This window comes from Lonchura striata, chromosome 1A (genome assembly GCF_050655825.1).
Source record: "Lonchura striata isolate lonStrDom1 chromosome 1A, ASM5065582v1, whole genome shotgun sequence".
Taxonomy (NCBI): domain Eukaryota; kingdom Metazoa; phylum Chordata; class Aves; order Passeriformes; family Estrildidae; genus Lonchura; species Lonchura striata.
The window spans coordinates 52210017-52229854 of NC_140741.1; the positions used below are offsets into that span (position 1 = coordinate 52210017).

The window sequence follows — 19838 nt, forward strand, 5'->3', positions numbered from 1 at the left end:
TATAGTTTTTAGAGGCTTAAGACAGTAAGTAGAACATTAAGTAGTCCCTGAAAATACGCTGGAGATTTTTTTTTGCATAACTCAGCTATGTGCCTGTACCTGCAGTGAAAATATTGTAAAACAGAACTGTGTGCTATATCTTTTCTTAAAAACAGAACCACCAAGGCCCAAAAAGAAACCAGCACCAGTTTATGATACCAGTGGAGCATTACTCGTCACAGCTACAACAATTACAATCAGAATGCCAATATGTTATTACAGTGATGATCATGGCCCTATCAAGAAGATACAAGTTCTTGTTGTGGAAGCTGGAGGTAGAGTTTAATAAATTCTCTGAAAAACTGTTTTCAGGTTCAGACTGTTTGTCCTTTTCATTTGTTTCATGGATTTTAGTAATTTTATTTTAGAAGACAGAAAACAAAGTCACTTCTGCTGCAGCAACTGCACTTAGGGCACACAATACCTGTGGGCTGGGTACTGGATTCTGAGAATGCTTTCCAGTGAAGTGTTCTCCATGCTGTTTAAAGCCATCAATATTATCCAGTCTCTAATTTTATCACTATAGTTCTTTATTTTCTGTTTCCTTGAAAAACACCCCAACATTTGATATTTGTGAGTATAAATAAATATGAGAATTTTGGGGTTTGGCAAGGTTATTCTTTTGTTGCTATTAGTGTTGCCCATAAAGTAATGCAGCCATGTGCAGTTGATTTCCATTTCATTATGGGGGCAGAGAGTTATATAAATCCCCTCTGCAGACTGTGGGTAAGAATGTTTATTCCCTTGTACGGGCTGATGAACATTTACTTGTGTGAACAGTTCTGTAAAACCTTTTGAGTAATTGCTTACCAATGTGAGTGGGAGTTTTATGATAGGACATCTCATGGTCATGCTTACTTAAGAAGGACAACTCCATGTATTTAAATGCCTGATTTTACTTTGTTTCAAAGTATAGAAGTAAAGTATGCACATTAAGTAAACACACCTTAAGTTGTCACATTTCTCTCTCTCTCAGGATTTTTCAGAGGTGCACAGACAAAAAATGTCCCTGTGACATTAAGTGTCTCACCTTTTTCTGAATTTTGCATTCTTGCACTAATCCTAATGACATTTACTTCATAGCTATTGCAGTGAAGATTCTCGTGAACTGAAAGATAAACAAATACCATGCTAAGCAACATTGTGAAGTTTTTTTCTCATGAGTTGCTGGGTACAATCCATGTATCGAAATCTAGTAATTTAATTTATGAAAGCATTGTTACTGTATTCAGACAAAAAATTTTTACTGGCTTTGCTAGCTAGCCATGCTCAGTTTCAAAGTCGAGTGTCTTGCACAAGTAATATACTCTACAGACAGAACTGCTGTGTGAAATTGCCCCTCAAATTTTCCAGATGTGATTTAGTTCGTTTACTCAGAGTTGACAAAACATGGATAGTGTGGATTGTAAGAAAATTTGGGTTTAAATGCATATTCAGTTATATGCTCATTTGTGTAAATTGCACCTATAGTATACTAAGCTCTTAAAAAAAATTCTGTATGTAATTTCTTCAATTTTAGTCTGGTTAGAATTTAAATTGTATCTATTACTTCTTTTCTTGACAATAGCCCAGCATGATGGGAATGTTACAAAGTGGTATGATGCCTACTTCAACAGACCAAGGCCATATTTTGCAAATGAAGGCTTTCCAAACCCACCATGCATAGAAGAAAAAGAAGATCTGAGTGGGAAAGAAGATATATATATCATAGGTGCTGATACTACATGTCTGATACCAGGCAGTCAAGACAAAATATGTAATGGCCCTCTGAAACCAAGAAGGCAGTACCTGTAAGTACATTTGTCTCCATGTTTGTCCAAGAGAAAGATTAAAGTGCAATATGGATTTATGCAAACACTCAAAACATATAGTTAAATTAGAAAAGGAGGAAACTGAACAGATTATAATACATATCTAATTTTTAATTTTTTTGGCTGAGCATAGATATGGGAGACAATATTTTTACAAAATTTTCAAGCAAATGAAGATGCTTATTGAGTTCTTAAATAAATCCAAATTCAAGATAAGTATTTAACATTGGGGTTTTTAATACATTTAAGATTTTGACACAGAGTTCTTGACGTCTGTCATAATGTCACTTTTGCAGGTGAATAATGATTTAAAATTATGTTCTACTAAACTTAAATATATTCTTTTAGTTTGTAAGTGAAACCATATTTAAGAAAATGCATATAAACTTTATTTCATTACTTTTCCTGGCTTTCTTTCACAGATTTAAATTCAGAGCAACTAACATTAAAGGGCAGTTTACAGATTCTGACTATTCTGACCCTGTCAAAACATTGGGTAAGAAGACTGTAATTTACTAAAGTATTTCTCTATTTTTAAAGAGTCTACACAGTTCCATGTTTCTTTTTAATACAGTGGTTTCTAGGAAGTTAATAATCTCTATGTTTATTGGATGTAGCAGAACTAGAATGGCTGAAGAAATATATCCATTGCCTTGTTTGTCCTTTTGAAGAAGTCAAGGGATTCTACATCAGCCTGGACTGTTAAATGAAGAGACCGTATTGATGAAGTTTGTTTGCAGAGATTCAATTATGCCAATAAAGATGTTGCCAGGATAGTTCATCTTGTTTGTCAAACTATTGTAGCTATTCTGTTTGTGCTGTTTCTTTCTGTGTTGGATGTTGAACAAGTATTGGATGTACAACAAATTGGCTGGGTGGCTTAGCCCAAAGAATGGTGGTTAAATGGAGTTCATCCAACTGGCAGCTGGTCCCTAGTGGAGTTCCCCAGGGCTCACTATTTGGCCAGTCCTGTTTGATGTCCCTGTTAATGACCTGGCTGAAGGGATCTAGGGCACCTTCAGTCAGTTTGCAGGTAACACCAAGTGTTGATCTTCTGGAGAGTGGGAAGGCTCTGCATAGGGATCTGGACAGGCTGGATTGATGGGCCAAGGCCAACTGAATGAGGTTTGACAGGGCAAAGTGCTGGGTCCTGCACTTGGACCTGTGCACTGCTGCAGGCTGGGGGCAGAGTGGCTGGAATGATCCCCAAGGGATAAATGACCTGGGTGTGCTGGTCAACAGCAGCTGAACATGAGGCAGGGTGTGCCCAGGTGGCCAAGAAGTCCAGAGGCATTCTGGCCTGGATCAAGAATATTGTAGCCAGCAGAGACAAGTATTGTCTCCCTATAGTTGTCACTAGTGAGGCCACAGCTCGAGTCCTGTGTCCAGTTTTGAACTCAGTACAAAAAACATTGAGGTGCTGGAGTGTGTCCAGGGAAAGACGATGGAGTTGATGAAGGGTCTGGAGCACAAATCCTATGAGGAGCAGCTGAGGGAGCTGGGGACATTTAGGTTGGAGAAAGGGAAGCTCAGGAGAGATCTTATCACTCTCTACCTGAAAGAAGGTTGTGGCAAGATAGGTGCTGATCTCTACTCCTATCAATATGATAAGAGGAAATGTGGTGACAGGGGAGGTTTAGAGCATATCAGATATAAGGAAAAATTTCTTCACAGAAATAGCATTAAGCATTTGAACAGGTTGCCAAGGAAAGTGGTAGTCATCATCCCTGGAGGTATTTAAAAGATGTGTAGATGTAGCACTTAGGGACAGGATTTGTAGTGGCCTTGGCAGTGCTAGGTTAGCAATAGGACTTGTTTATCTTAAAGATCTTTCCAACCTAAATGATTCTATGATTATATTCCAGTGAGCTTAATGGCAGGTCGTTTGAGGGCATGACCCTTTGGCCCCTTCATGCTTTAGATATAGACAAAGCTCCATATGAATTAATAAATTAATATTGTCTAATAGAATCCATCTGGTTGTAAAGTCACTAGCAAATAGGCCAGCAGTTATTTGGTCTGAAATAAAACACAATTCCTTCTTGGCCATGTTGCTATACCCCCAAAACTGGGAATGACATCTTGTAGCAGATTGCAATGAGATCTGTAAGTTCTTTTAATATATTTTGTAAGTCAAAAACTTAACTAAGTCTTAGCCCTGCATTTCTGAAAATGGATATCAAGACAACTGGATGAGTACCCAGAAGAATTTTAGTGGGCACATATTTTTCATTTGGCATTCATCTTCTGTGACATGAGCTCCTTTATTCATCTAATCCATTTTAGGAATTTGTTACATGATCTGATACTGAAGACCCTGAAATGCTAATTCATTACCTGAATGTTCTGAAAGGATCTGGCACTATTTCTCCAGCCCAGAATGCTTTGGAAAGTGCAACATACAAGTTCTCTTTATATGTTTTGAGTTTAAAAGTTTTAAGCAAATGAAGCAAATATTTTTACCAGTAAGGGAAAGATAGTGTGTCCAATCAGGGAAAATAAATTTACTAGAAATTAGTCCAACTGTATCCAATCCTCTGGGCAATTTTCTCCTTTCTAACAGAAAAATCTGCAATACTTAGTGGCAGTCAGGTAGTGTAATTCATTGCCTTATGTGCTGTTACTGAAAACTTGTGACATTTTCTGCCTATACAAGATAAATAAGCAAGATCTGTTTGTATGCTGAATAAAATGTAATAGAGAAAATACCAAATAATACCTGATAAATTCCTCAGATATCCATGTCTACTTATACCCATCCAATGCCTTCTGTGCTAAACTTTAACATCAAGCATTGCTTTTTGGTGTCTAAGGCTGGACTACAGCACACTTTTGTCTGGCCTTAGCTTCCAAATTTCAGAGCTTCTAAATTTCAGATTAATTCCATTTTATGTGGAATAGATAATCAAAAGCTCTTTTTGCATGCTTTCTTAAAAGTGCTAGGACATTAACACCAAGTTGATATATCACAAGTGATGCAAGTACTGCAGTTGGATGGTCCTGAAGATAGAGCACTCTTGAGACACATAGCAAGAGGAAATTTGCCCAAGAACTTGCTTGGTTATAGGAACTTCCAGCTTGCTCTAAAAATATAATTCAGAAAACATGCCAAAAAGTCAGCTTGTATTAATCTTTGCAAACCAATTACTTCACTCATAAGATCAGCCGCTCCCCAGGAGAAATTTATGCTACCTGCAATCCAAATTGCAATTTGATTTTAAATCAGTCAGCTTCTTTATTAATAATCTCTGAAATCTGTGGGTTTCCAACATTACACTTTCATTTTATTAGCTGAAACCTCAATTTTAATTCTGGCACAGGTATTCATAACAGTTCAAAAAAACCTCTGGTTTCATAATCTACTGATATAAAAGATCTTTGATCTGAAAAATTAGCAAGTTAACCTTTTGGTGCAATTTAATATTACGTGTTTGAAGCAAAAAAAAAAAAGGAAAATCTTGAGAAATCATTTTGTGAAACATGTCAGATGCTTTTGTAGATAATAGGAATTTTATTAGGGAGGAACACTGAAGTCATGGGAATATACAGCTGAAATAATGTTTTTTAAATATAGTAAAGGATGCATTTTAATAGGGTCTACCCACCCAATCATATTTGGTGTACCACAACCTTCCTTTTGACCTGAAGAGGTAGAGTTTCTTCCTCACAATACATAACTCTCATTGCAAAGTTATTGTCCATGCTACAATGAAAGATCAGCATTTTTGCATGAGATAATTAAGGTACAGTGATAAATACTATTTAAATTTGTAATATGTTAGGGCATCTTGTAACCTTTTTGTAAACTCTGATGGTTCTGTAAATCACTGTGGGGCAACTGGTAGTCCTGTGTAAGTGTACCTTTTCCATGTTAAACATAAAACTCATGGAACAGGAAATAATCAAAATGGGATTTCCTGACACTGTCTTTTGCATAGAACCTGACCTTATGGGATTTTATTATTGCAATTTTTATCATCATGTATTGAGTGCAGCACTTCAGAATTACAAGTCATGATATTCACTATTTTGTCTCCTTTTCCATGCCCATGATTATCTCTACAGACATATCTACAGAGATATGTTTAGTCCTCCTCTGTTGCAAAGAAGCATGAGAAAATGTGGGTTTTTTTAATTCTTGGCTGTCATTCTACCAGCACTGTTTTGTTTAATAACATCTGCATTTTTTAGATTAATGTTAATTGTACATTTGAAAATAGACTTCAATGTTCAGTGCAAAATAGGTAGAACTTTTGTAAGAGGTTCCTTTGGATATTCTATTCTTTCACATTGTTAATACTTTTGCCCTATCACAGTGAAAAGTGAGTGGAAGGAATTTTTCATTCATTTTCTCATTGAAACATTTGTGTATGTACTTGCTTTTCTATTCCATTATCTTTATCTAAGATTAATTTTTTTCTTACCTTGTAATGTCCAGTGTTGAATCTAAAATTTTACTAATGCAGTGGAAAGATTGTTTCAGGTGTTTTTCAAACTATACTGAATTCTGTTGTCTGTCATTTCATACAGGCTTGATATTGCTTATTCATGTTGGTGTGAGTTTACAAAAATCTCTCTTCTGATAAATTTCTACCTATCCTACTGTTTCCTATGCTGTATTATTGTAGCTGATTATTCCTGCCTACATGTAGAACCATGCACTTGTTTTTACAAAAGTTCATCCCACTGTTTTAAGGTGATTTCTTAAGATAAATTAGAATCATTCTGAATTTTACTCACATTCTCTTGTGTACATCAGTCCAGATCCAAAAATCACAAAGCCAAGACTATGGTCTTCCCCAGTGTTTCCAGTAGGGAGGATGTCGTTCCTTGTCCAGGAAATAATTTCATATGGCAGGAAGCAGCATATTTTCTCCTTGAGACTAAACAGGAGCTAAGATTTCCTACATTGCGAGCAAGTGGAGGTAAATGTCAACAAAATGAAACAATACCAGCAGTAGAATTCCCTTGCTTTTCTTATTTTCACTGTTGCCTAAGAGAAAAAGAGGGTGAGTTTTGTTTTAGGTACAGGATTACAGGAAGGGTATGAAATTAAATGAGTCCCAGAAATTTAGCATTATAGAAGTTCAAAAAGAGGCTTAGAAACCACTAATCTAAATAGTTTATCAATTTCTGAATGAGCTTTCATTCTCACCTGGAAGGACTGATTAGAATACCAACGCCTTTACTTTTTTATCATAGAGGCCATTATGATTACTTTTGACCTACTGGAGGTTATTCCTAGCAATATCACGAATTCTCACATAAACCAGGAGCATGAATTAATGGTCAGTGAGGCAGATTAATGCAGAAAGTTCAGATCTCATCATTAGTTCAGTTCCTTCAGCACCCTTAAAATGCTTCTGAAAATAGTGTGTTATACTTCATGTCTGTGAGTGGCAGCTGCAAGTCTCATTGCTTTAGAGTTGTGCTCTCCCTTTTCCACTTAAGGAGCTGGAGCAGTCCTGCACAGAGGCTGAAGCAGGAGCTGAACTCAGGCCAGACTGATGTTACTGCTGTATAGACTGACCTTAATCTGTTTAGCAGGTAGAACTGAAAAACACCAGGCAACACCTGCACATACAGCTGTATTAAAATAATGTGTTGGATAGATCAGCAATTCTTAGGAACCATTACATAAACTATTTCTGGTTTTGTTATGCTTTTCTTTCTGAAGCAGCTCTTCAACAAACATAAAATGGGTGCAGTTATACAGATACTAAAAGGGTCTGTCTTTCATTATTCCCTGAATTGTCAGAGATTTAAAAATTCCAAAGAATCTATGATATATTACCTTTCCACTTTCTGTTACAGGTGAAGGACTGACAGGAAGATCTGTAGAAGTTGTCCTTGCTGTTACTTTGTGTATACTTTCAGTAGTTCTTTTGGTGGCTGCAGTTTATGCTTTTGCAAGGTGAGTTTATATATCCTTGCCATAGCTGGCTTAAAAACACTCAAAAATGGTTTAAAGAAGAGTTGAAACAGTCCTATAAGTGGAACTAATCTGTAATTTCAAAATATCTTGAGTTTTGGTTGGGTTTTGTTTGGGTTTTTTGGTTGTTTTGTTTGTTTGTTTGTTTTTGGTTTGGTTTTTTTTATGTAGAACTTTAGGGAGAGAATCACAAAGAATTTTGTCTAGTGAGGGTAACCTCCACAGATGAAGAAAATCCAACTTTTCCATAGGGAAAATCGGAGTGGTAGCCTTTCCTAACCTTTCAGAGCCACTTCTCTATTGACAGATCAGAGTGTCAGCTGGTTGTAGTAATCATGATGGCTAATACTATCTACAGCTGGGTATGAAGTAAATACTCTCAATTATATTTTCTGTCTTCCTAATAAATTTATCAGTTAAATACATTGAGTTCTCACATGGGGAACAAAAAACTGAGTTTTAATTCAAATAGCGAACAAAATATCCATGTAAAGAAGCAGGCTGTGTACTGCACACATGATGCTAGTTTTCTCATTCATCAGTTCTGTTCTTACTCAGCTGCATTATTCAGGCATTACCAAAGAATTTATGTAGGAAAACTAAAAGAAGACAGCATGTAGATTCCTTCATCTGAATTTTAGACAACATAAATTTGATTAAATTACAATTACTAAATTACAATTTGACTAAATAAAAGCCAAGGAAGGATTCTTGGCAACCATTTTTCAGTCTCAGCCTGTCAAATCAAAGTATTGACATATGTGTTCTTAAATATTTTGCATGTGTATTTTTCACTATTATTTTCCATTTAGAATTCGGCAAAAGCAAAAAGAAGGAGGCACATACTCCCCACGAGATGCTGAAATTATTGACACAAAATTCAAACTGGATCAGCTGATCACAGTGGCAGACCTGGAGCTGAAGGATGAGAGATTTACACGGTACGCATATTCCGTAGGCAAAACAGTAGTCCAAAGGGTCTGTAGCCATGACCCCTTTCTGACCTTTTCTTGTTTGGAAGTGTTTGGGCTGTTCTTATTTACACAGGTCACTGAGATCCTTTTTCAAAGAATGACCTCCATCCTCAAGACACTTCTCACTAGCTTTTAGAAAATCACTTAATCTTAAGCTCTTTTTACAAGAAGATAGAAATCTAAGTGCAAACCACTGTTTAATTGTTAGCCAAAGAAGGGTTGCACATTTTAAACATGCAGAATTTCTGGGTGTTTTTAATGGCCCAATTTTTTGTTTAAGCTGCAAAAAAAGAAAGCAAACAAAAGCTTTCTGAAAAAGTCAGACTCCTAGAAGTCCCTGCCAACTAATTCAAGAAGAAATCAAACAGCTCAAGAAGAAATCTGTCATTGTTTAATTGACATTTTGAAAGCATTTGTCTTTTTTACAAAAGGGATTGGCGTAACATTTGGGTTTCTGTGGAGCTCAGCACACTGGCTATCCTAACATCTACTCATTTAGGGTGCATGCAGCAATTCACATTTGTATCTGACAAGAAATCTTGTCACTTATATTTATCAGAAGAACTGCTTTTTGACTGCCAGAAATGTTGGTATTACTCAACAAATAAATATAATGGTGATTATCAAGAATATGTGACATCCAACTGTGTTAGAAATATTTGGTGAACATTCCTCACCTGTCTGTATTTTCCCTGCTGTCTCACAGATGAAACGCTGTGGTAGGCAGTCTCCTTAAAGATGAGAAGCCTAAAATAGTCTTGCCTTAGTAGCCAAATATCCTACTGTTGCAGACTAGGAATAGCTGGAAGATGAAAGGTTGTAGCTGTTGACCTGGGGTTTTTGTGTATGCCTGTGTGTGGTACAGAGTAGTTGATTGCATGTACAAACCTGTTCAAAATAGAGCACACAAGAATGGCTGCTTGTAACAGATGAGAAAACATACTGGGAATCATCTGGAACTCATTGACGTAAGTGCCTGTTTGGGGCACTTGTTCAGATAGCAGAATTTAGTACCTGCTAAGAACAGAGTAAAGCATCCTCTGAAGGCAGAACCATTGCCAATGCACTGCAGTAACTGTGCCTCAGATAAATGATCTTGATAGATTTTCAAAATTACTCTGTTTCCACATTGTTAGCTGAATTAGAATAGTACTAATGTTGTTTATGTACTAAAGTGTTAATGGATTTTACTTCCAGATACTCTTCATTTTTCTTTAGACGCAAGGAGATTTTTGTCATCCAGTAAGTTTTTGTATTATTAAAGCAACATGGTGTGTTTTCCATTCTGTTTTCTTAACCTGTGTGTTGTTGTGCTATATTGAATGATATTGCTAATCAAAATGAAACATCAATCTTTGCAGATATTCAAAAGGCAAACAATGGTATTTTTCACCATGAAATCATGTATGATGTTAGTTCTAATGTTGAATTATAGGGCTTTCACAACTATTTTCAAACAAACCACGGTAATTTTTAAATGGAAATTATAACACAAAATGGCAATATAGCCCTGATATAAACAACCTATCCTTGAAACAAAGGTAGTATAAATGTGACATAAGAAACATGCTGTTTCTTTCCTTTGGCAGTTAGGATATATATACTTAAGAGAAATTAGTTTTTTTCTTCAACTATCTTTTGTACTCACATTGCAGCTGTTTCGCACTATGTCCCAACAATCAGCAACATATCCACGCAATCCAATCATTTGTTGGTCTGCAGATACCATTCTACCACTTTTCTGTCTAAATTATGTGTATTTTAAATTTTTACAGTCTCAAACTCTAAAGAGTAATTTAAAAATATAATATTTCATACTTATGTACATTTCATTATGTGATTTATGCACAGCATGACCTCTACTGAACAGTGCTTCAGCAGTTATAGTTGCATCACCCTTATTTTAATGAGTCAGTCTCACTTTTTGGTTTGCAATTTGTTATGTCCTTCCATCTCTATTTTCCTCTTCCCATCTTCCAACTGTCCTTTAATGGCCAAAAGCAAAAACTTTCTACTTCTGTCATTGTAAAGGCACAGGATGTATTTATTGGAATTTTTGATTATTATTTTTAAAACCATAGTGGCACTGAAGCTACAGCAGGCTCTTTGCCCAGGTCCTTCATTGGACATTAGGACAAACTGATGAAGTCCAGACACTAATTGAGAGCTCCTCAGGACAGGATTCATGACATCTTTTCATCTGGAAGACAGAAAATGTGCCCCAAGGAACTCTCCTAGATAACATACATATAGTAATGAGGGGCAGGATATGCTGTATTTGTTCAGAACTTTTTAGATCATTTCAGCTTTTCTTTTTTTTTAAGCCTCAAATAATCTTTCACTGTGTATAATACTCTGTTCTGGTAAAGTAAATGGCCAAAAGGGACATTTTATGTGTCTGTAGTGCTGTCTTTAATCTAGTTAATCCTTCCTGGTAATGACGAGTTATATCAGGGAGTTGGCAGAAGCGTGGCAGCATGTACCAAGGCAGCTTACTGCAAAACCTAATGACTAAGATGTTATTGTTTCCTGTGTTTAGATTTCCAGTGTTGCATGAAAGAACTCTTGTACCTGTTGTCACTAGGGAACAGCTATGCTAAGTCAATCACAGTTCCAGTTCTTGTGTTGACCCTATAATTCTCATGATTTGTGGCTAAAGCAGTGACATATTAGCATGTTTAATTAGAGTATTTAATGCAATCTAACCTTCACAAATTTCCCATGCATTTGGAATGGGCATCACTGCATCTGCACTATCTACATTGGCTGCCTTTAGGAGCTATCCCAGCTGTGCTGCAGTTTGTGGCATCTTGCAAGTGTATGAGGAGGGCAGAGATGGGCAGATTCCTTTAGCAGACTGCCATGTTTGGATTTTCCTGGCAGCAGTAAATCTACTGAAATCTGGTCCAGCTTCATCCTGAAAGGGCAATGGGGAGTTTGTGTGAAAATGCTAGCTGAAAATAGAATAATATATATTTGTTCCCTCCACCTACTAATCGTCCCATTCAGTGCTCATTTGAAGGGGGTATTTTGGAAAACAGCTTTTTTTGTCACTACTCTGACATTATATTATTCAGCTATGATAAATCAATAAAGGCACACACTTGCAGCTGACAGAGTTCATCCACAGAATCAAAATACTCCAGCCTGCTCCATGAGCTCCTTCTTGCCTGTCTTTCATCCATTGTCTCTTCAGACATTCTCTCATACTTGGTGGATCGCAGCTTATGATCTTGGCTCATATTCTCAGAAAATTTTTGCAGCTGGTATCTCATGAGAAAAACAATAAATTAGAAAAAAATTTTCGGTTCTGTATGAATATGGCTGGAAATACTTTTCATCATTCTTAGATCAAAAATTCAACAGCTTGAAGCTCAGAAAACATTCCGTATAGGTTAATAAAAACATTATATTTCACACATTTTTATAACTTTTTTAATGTGAAGTATTTTGCACTGCAAAAGTCATTTTTAATAGGAAAAGAGAAATTTAAAAATGCCAAGCATTCCATTTCGATAATTTTGAAACTTTTTTGGGGTAACATTTTTTTTGCACCAGGAAATTAAAGGAAAATCCCAGTAGTAGTCATTCAACTTAATTAAAATAATAAAAAAAAATATTTATAAACTTCAGTGGCTAAAATGACTGATACTAGCTAGTACATATACACTCACTCTCAACAAGTCTTTGTTAAACATTTGGATGTCGCTTCAGAGGGCATGCAGGGAATTAAGTCCTACTGCATTTAGTGGAAAATGAGATCTTTATGAATCCCAAATGCTAATTTTGAATGTCTGGGACATACATTGCATTCCATGATAGTGGAGATGGTGTGATACAACAGCAAAAAAACAACATTGTTCAAAACATATGTAGTCCATCAATCTAAACTGGATTAAACACTGTTTAATTAAGCTTGCTGAATATACATATACTGGATGTACTCATTATTTGCCTTACTTACGACAGTTCCACAAGGTTTGCCAAGTCAGTCTTCAAAGAGGCACTACTAATCTGTAAATAGATTCTATCCTTAAATTTTCAGTGTGCACCAGGTTTGGTGAGATACACGTAACTCTTCCCTGTTCCAGGTGCTTACCTAGGAGACAACTTGTCCAGCACCCTACTTTTGCAGTGGTTTCCACAGCAAGAATGAAGCCATTTAGATGCCTGGTTTTTTTAAATCTTTCCTTGAGAAGTTGAACCTTGTGGTTGATTCTTTGAGGCTTTTGTTTCACTCTTTGTGAGACAACTTGTCAAGAAAGCAGGGTCAGAAGAAATATTTCTGCATTACAGACACTGTAGCCCCTGGAAGTGCCAGGTAGTTAGAACTCCTTATGGAAATGTATAGAAAATTATTGTCTGATCTTATCTTTCCTATATACTATGCATTCAGTGAGTGTCTACATTTAAGGTAACAATTTTGCGCACACATTTATTTCTATAGACCAGCCTGATACTTTCTTTGTGTAGACAGACCTGTCTTCCTTTGAGTAGAGCTAGGTATGGCTTCTGCCTTATCTTTTTCTTCAACAGAGTTCCCTTTAGTAATCAGCTATCAACAATAGGCTTCCTGAAATTTGTGTTCCAGGAGAGGAAGGTTTTTGTCTTGGTACAACGGAAGAAATGACCATGTGTTCTCTTTTCTTAGGCCTTTAATATGTAGGAAGGGTTAAGTTCAATATTGCTCCCAATTAACTTGTTAAAAATTAGTTCCTCTGTTGGTCCTAGGAAGTGTCAGTGGTGCTTATGAGTTAAGCCTTTTGCCTACATAGTAATTTCTGTAGTTTTCTGGTTGGATGAAGTTTTAATTCCCTGTGGATTTCAGATGATTGACCCAGAGAGAAAGCTGAGTCTGTGTGACAATATGTCTTCAGTTATCACTGCCAACACAAATAAATAGCTTCTTTCTAGCTCTATCGTATGTAATCTGAGTGGGATTCAGACTTTTGATAGTCTTCAAAAAAAAATCTACACATGAAACAATACACTGTTTAAAAGAATATCAGATTTAAAGCTAAAAAGCATTCTTTATCTTAGAGAATGTTTTCTTTCCTCATATCAAAGTCAGGCAAGTGGGAATCTGAAATGGTCCAGCTGAAGTAGGGAAATTTTCGACTTCATGACTTGATTCTAAATTGTGCTCATCAAGATCTAATGATATTTATATTTTTAAGTTTTATGAAAAACAGTGGGAAATGTGGAGAACAAGATTACGTTTACATGAGTTTTAGTTCATTGACAAAATACTGTAAGATTATTACTATGTAGTCCAAGACAAGAAATGTAGAAAATATACTATTTTTTTTAAGCCTAAGGATGCTGAAACTGAGAATTGCTGGAAGTCTTTGGACTTTGGAAGTGAGAACACAAAATGTATCCCTTCTGAAGATCCTTACACAACAAAGTCAACACTTTTGCCACAGTCAGACAAGTTAGACATTAACTTTCCTACAAGCACTTTAAAGTAAATCATCTTATTTTCTGAGCTACCAAACTACTCCTATGTGCATTTGCTACTAACGAACGTGTGACAGTTCAGTAGTTCTAAAAATCACTTAAATTCCTACAGATAGGTTGAAGTTTCAACCCATAGATGCCTTGTTCTTAAAAAAAAACTTACACATGGTTGGATCTATGTACCTTCAGCACTGAAATACTAAATGACCTACCTGGATTGCTTACGTACACCACAGAAGTAATTTTTATTTCCTAATGACCAAACTACATTTTCTTATTGCAAATTACATGCAGTAAGCCCTTCATTGCTAAAAATTTGAGAGTATTTGAAAAATTACTGGAATATCAATTGGGACATGGCTTTTTTCTGTTGTTCTGTGGTGAAGATAAGTGAATTCAAAGCAAAAAAAAATGTAACTTCCCATCAAAGTCTGCTTAAAATTTTGACCTGAAAAGAAAGCTTACAAAAAAGTTTCTGTTCTAGTCAAAGACAAATATATATTTGTGTGTAGTACTTTGGTACAGCTATTAAAAGTTTGGGGTCTTCTTATTATGAAACTTTAGTTCTATACAGTTGCCAATATTATGAGAAGGTAGTTTGATCTGTCACATAATGCAAACAACTTATGTGATACAATGAGCACAAACTACATGTCTAAGTATTCTGAATTAATAGAATGGCATGCTTTCTTGTCTTATTGCCTTCTTTTTAACTCTAAAGCTGTCCTTCAGTTGTCCTTTTTAGTAAGCACCTTTATTTTTGTGAATACTTTTAATTCCAGTGAGGCTGATCTAGTGAGGCTTTCATAGCCAGTTTGCTTTGTTTCAGGATAGCTGCTCTAAAAATGTATGTACCACAAAAACATCCTTCATAGCTTTGAAATGAACTTATCTGATACTTAATAATAAATTATTCAACAATTTTATTAATCTCATTTTATTATCTCAATTAAAATTTAAATAATTAAGAAGAATTTCATAAACTATTTTTAAAGCAATTTTTTCCTTTCCTACTAAAATTATGACAGCGATACTGTACAAATTTGTATTATAGAATACTTTTCATAATATTTTCTGTAAGAATGTATATTTGGAGGAACAGACACAAAAAAGGGGTACTTGGAGTTTTTTGAAGGAGCAGGTTATCTTTTAAACTGAAATATTACAAACTTTTTTACTTGGTCCTTTAGACAAGCTTTCTGAATCTGAGTGCTCAAAATTTGGTTTCTAAATCCATTCAGAGGCAAGTGTGACAAAGTTTCAAGTCCTCTGAGTATAGATGTCCATGTTTTGCCTTCACGAAACCTGCTGTGAGATAAAATTAAAGATTTAATAGGTATCACAGTTTTTAAAATTGGCATATACAGAGACAGCCATGAACATGTGAAAAATGAAGATAAAACCAGGACACTAATTTTTTAAATCTTAAGAAAATAACCATAGTTGTGTTTTTTGTGGAGGCACACCAGTATCATGATTTATTTGTGACTCAGATATCTGCTTCAAATGAGATGAAATACACCTCTTTCTCCTCATTGATTGTAAAAGAAATCTAGAGTGACTGAGAAATAGGTGTCTGTATTCAGTCAGATTGATCCTATCCTGATGCTCTGAAATGGCCCTTAGAAGAATGATATTGGGTAAAGAATGCAAAATTAAACCTGTCAAGGTGTATGTAGTGGTGTGCAACAAGTATGGGTTTCCCAGGGCCATATGAGCCCAGAGCACTGTAAAGTGATCTAAAGAAAATGATAGAAACTGTAACTATGTAATTCATACCTGCTGATACCTGAGATAGAAACTAATAAAGGCCATCACCAAAGGTATCTGAGTTTGAATCCATAAGGGAAATCAATCTTTAGGTACATGGTATTTAAGTTACTATTAACCTATTAAAATGCACAATATTGGTTAACTTTCAGCTTGCTTCGTTTAACAAAGATCTCTATTTCAGGTTACTTAGTTATAGAAAATCCATCAAGTAAGTTTACTAAATATTTTTATGTTGTGTTCATCACTGAGTCTCAATGTGTGGTTCTCTCCTCAATGTTTGTTAGAAAAAACCTCCAAGCTGCGTATAAATCATAAAAGCATGACTAATTGCATGGTAACTGGAGAAATGCTTTCTCTCTCTCTGGGGTGAAGCCTGCATGCCTGTGTTTTAGCTTGGGAAGTAATACAGGGTTATTTAAACTCCTCAGGATTTAAAAACCATGTCATTATGAGAATGAGGTCACTGCAATATTTTATATGTCTAAAACCTTGCAATGTGTAAAATGTTTTCTGTCTGACAAAGAAGTATTATGTACCTTAAAATACAATAATAAGTTTTCATATTTACTTTAATGTCAAAACCACGCCTTGAAATGCTGTTGCCTATAAAAACAATGATAGCCTACAGTATTGTTAACATTAGCAACATTAAAAATTGTGTGAGAGGGAGCAACAAAGGGATAAAATGTTTATTTTTAAGTGATTGAAAAGAAATCAAATAAGCATGCTGTAAGCAATTTATAATTTTCTGCCTATAAGTATAATTTTCCATTGAACTGGAAAATATTGTTTATTAATAAACTACAGTTATATAACAAGAATGACAAATATATTCCCTATGGGCTTCTAATTCTTCTGTCCTTACTTTCAGGCCAATAAGCAAGAAATCCTTTCTGCAACATGTTGAAGAGCTTTGCACAAACAACAACCTAAAGTTTCAGGAAGAATTTTCGGTATGTTGCTAGCAGTTGTCACAACATCGCAAGACCTTCAGTCTTTTCGTGTGTCACATTTCATGTCCATTTTAAGCAAGCAAGGCCATGAAGAACTCTGGCCTTGATAATCAATACCCAATTACCAGGTTGATTGTTTAGAAAGTAACAGTACACTGATTTGGATTCTGCAGCCTATACTACAACCTAGTCAGAATTATTCACCTTAGTGTCAGCCAAAGATGATCTTCTTTAGTCTCCAACATTTCAAGACCACCATATTTATGTTTTAACGTATCTAGTGTCGCATATGTAAGTTACCTAAGAACAAGATATTTAGAGTTTTCTAGCATATACACATATACATATACATATACATATACATATACATATACATATACATACACATATAATATGCATACATATACATACACATACACATATACATATACATGTACATGTACATATACATATAAATATACATATAATGTATATTTAACTGCTATAAATATGTTTGTTTTTCTGAGTGGTGATGACTCCAAAAGCAGCGTTAATGTTCATTCTGTAAAATTTTCAAGCCTCTGTCTTACTGCCATGAAACTCAGGAATGTTTTTCTTTCATATATTTTGGTCCAGAAAATCAAAGGTTTGTAATGGTACTTTGGTTTTTGTTCCTCTACAAGTAATCAGGCATATTTCTTATGCCCTTTAGAATAACTTCCATATGAATAGCCTCCATTTCCTTATGTGAGCACATGAAAATAGCAAGCCTGTCCTTCTTTCTGAAAGGGGCCTCATTCTCAAAATATACATTACAGATAATACAATATATGTATAGTTTCAAATTTAAATCTGAAAGTTTTCACTATTTTCATTAAGTAATATTTTAAGGTTATCTATTTTTTCTCAACAATAACTTCTTGTTATTTCAGAATCTTTATCATCATTATCTTTCTTAACACATACAGTTGTTTGCCCAAAAATAATTTGTCAGTGTCCAGTGACTTTATTATTTTGGATTTATAGATTTACCATGAATCATTTACCAGTTGGATTAACAAAAATGGAGACTTAACAATTGGCTTTCTTCCGCTAGATTATAATATTTAGTTTCCAAGGAAAGATTAATAAAAGTGTATAAATATTAATGGTATTTCCTACAGGTTTTTTGTTATGCTCATTAGGTAAAATTGGTCTGGATTTAATAATAAAAAGCACCATAAAATTTTCAGAGCAATAAAATAGAAGTGTTATTTCACTTGAGCAAAAAATGATTATAGTTACATTATGCATGACTGAACAGATGAAAAGTTTTAATATCAATAACACTTTCACATATTAACATTCATTACTAGAAACTACTACTCTCTAATGTTACTTTCTTTAGGTGTGACCCACTTTAGCTATGCCTTACAACATTGTAACATCTTAAATCTTAAACAATAGTGTTTTCTCAAACCAAAATCTTTGCAATCTGCTTAAGATCTAGAGAAATGCAAGAAGCTGAGGTCTCCTTCAAATAATTTATATAGTCAACCTATAATAGACAGTTTTATATGTCATTTAGGTTTTCAGTCTTTTTTCTCTCTGAGCTTCAACTTTCATGTTTCAGAGTGTAGTGATATCTTCCCAGATGACTTGTTCAAGGGCAGGCAGAATTTCAAGATAGGTTCAGTCCCTCAATCTGAGTGTATCTATGATATTTGTAGCACAGGTTTTAATACATAAACAATAGGATTGGCAGTGCACTTGAAATGACATCGGTAATGACAATGCTCAGGAGCAGGCAATGCATGCAATAAACAAGCAGACCTCGTGATCTGCATTGGTTTTATCCACATGCATTGTTCTACTTTTACACAAATGACTTGAGGGTCCTGCAATGTGTATAGGAAAGATTAGCTTAAGATACAAACCCTTGAACATGATGTAAACCCATATCTGAAGCACACAAGTAAGTGGTGAAACTGGAACAAATTTCTCACAGAAGCTGTGAATACCCTATCCCAAGAAGTGTCCAAGGCCAGATTGGATGGGGCTTTGAGCAGCCAGGTCTGGTGGAAGATGTCCTTGCCCATGGCAATATGGGGTTGGACTATTATGTTAATGTCCCTTCCAACTCAAATTTTTCTATGGTTCTATGAAAAGCACAGTGCTGAGCTTGCTTGGGTTCTCAGTCTGTCTCTGGACGAGTAAATTCAAGTTTACTGGGAATGGAATATGAGACCATGATAATTTACACTAATAAACTGCTAGTATATTCCCTGTGTTGGATTTGGATTGTTTCACCCAGCAGTCTTCCTGGACAATTCCAAGATATGCTTTGGTAGGTAAAGTAGTCTACGGATAATTTGCAGGAGGCAGTTTGTAGACAGCAAATATTGTTTGTAGTTTTTAAGCATAAAGGTGAGTCTTTCCATTTCACTTACTCTTGTAATCTATGGACGTTCCAGGTTTTGTCTAATTTGCTTGACTGACCAAACTGCAGTGCCAGGGCATCTTCCGGGGTCAATCTTGGTCATATGTGAACCAGACCTGTGTTTAAATATGATGAGAAGGAAATCTGGACCTCAGAATGGTTCTGGATCCATTTCTTGTCAGAAAAGACAGGTTTAAAGAAACCATAGGGAGCCAAAGTAACTGATGACAGGCACCACCTCACTGCTATTCAAACTTCCAGCTTTCCAGCTGATTCCTGCATCTCTCAATATATTTGGGAATTTATGCTTTTCTAGTAACTGGTAAATTACTGAAACAGAAATACTTGCATAATACTTAATTTATGATAAGTTCTGCTCATGAGTAAAAAAATGAAATCCTTCAAAGGGTCACCAGTGTCACAAATGTACTACAATAAACAAAAGGCAAACTTTTTATTTCAAAGTTTTATGACTTTGCAAAGAAACATGATTTCTGT

The 19838-nt window shown here is 35.4% G+C and overlaps 1 protein-coding gene across 1 annotated transcript in view; it reads left to right on the plus strand.

Moving 5' to 3' along the window:
* Nucleotides 1-19838, plus strand: part of PTPRQ (protein tyrosine phosphatase receptor type Q) — a 128904-nt gene that overhangs the window by 93214 nt on the left and 15852 nt on the right. The window contains exons 48-55 of the mRNA XM_085569150.1: nucleotides 156-314; nucleotides 1607-1829; nucleotides 2273-2346; nucleotides 7665-7764; nucleotides 8595-8723; nucleotides 9954-9998; nucleotides 16171-16197; nucleotides 16861-16942. Of these exons, the coding sequence (XP_085425276.1) occupies nucleotides 156-314; nucleotides 1607-1829; nucleotides 2273-2346; nucleotides 7665-7764; nucleotides 8595-8723; nucleotides 9954-9998; nucleotides 16171-16197; nucleotides 16861-16942 (839 nt within the window). The remainder of the gene's footprint in view (nucleotides 1-155; nucleotides 315-1606; nucleotides 1830-2272; nucleotides 2347-7664; nucleotides 7765-8594; nucleotides 8724-9953; nucleotides 9999-16170; nucleotides 16198-16860; nucleotides 16943-19838) is intronic.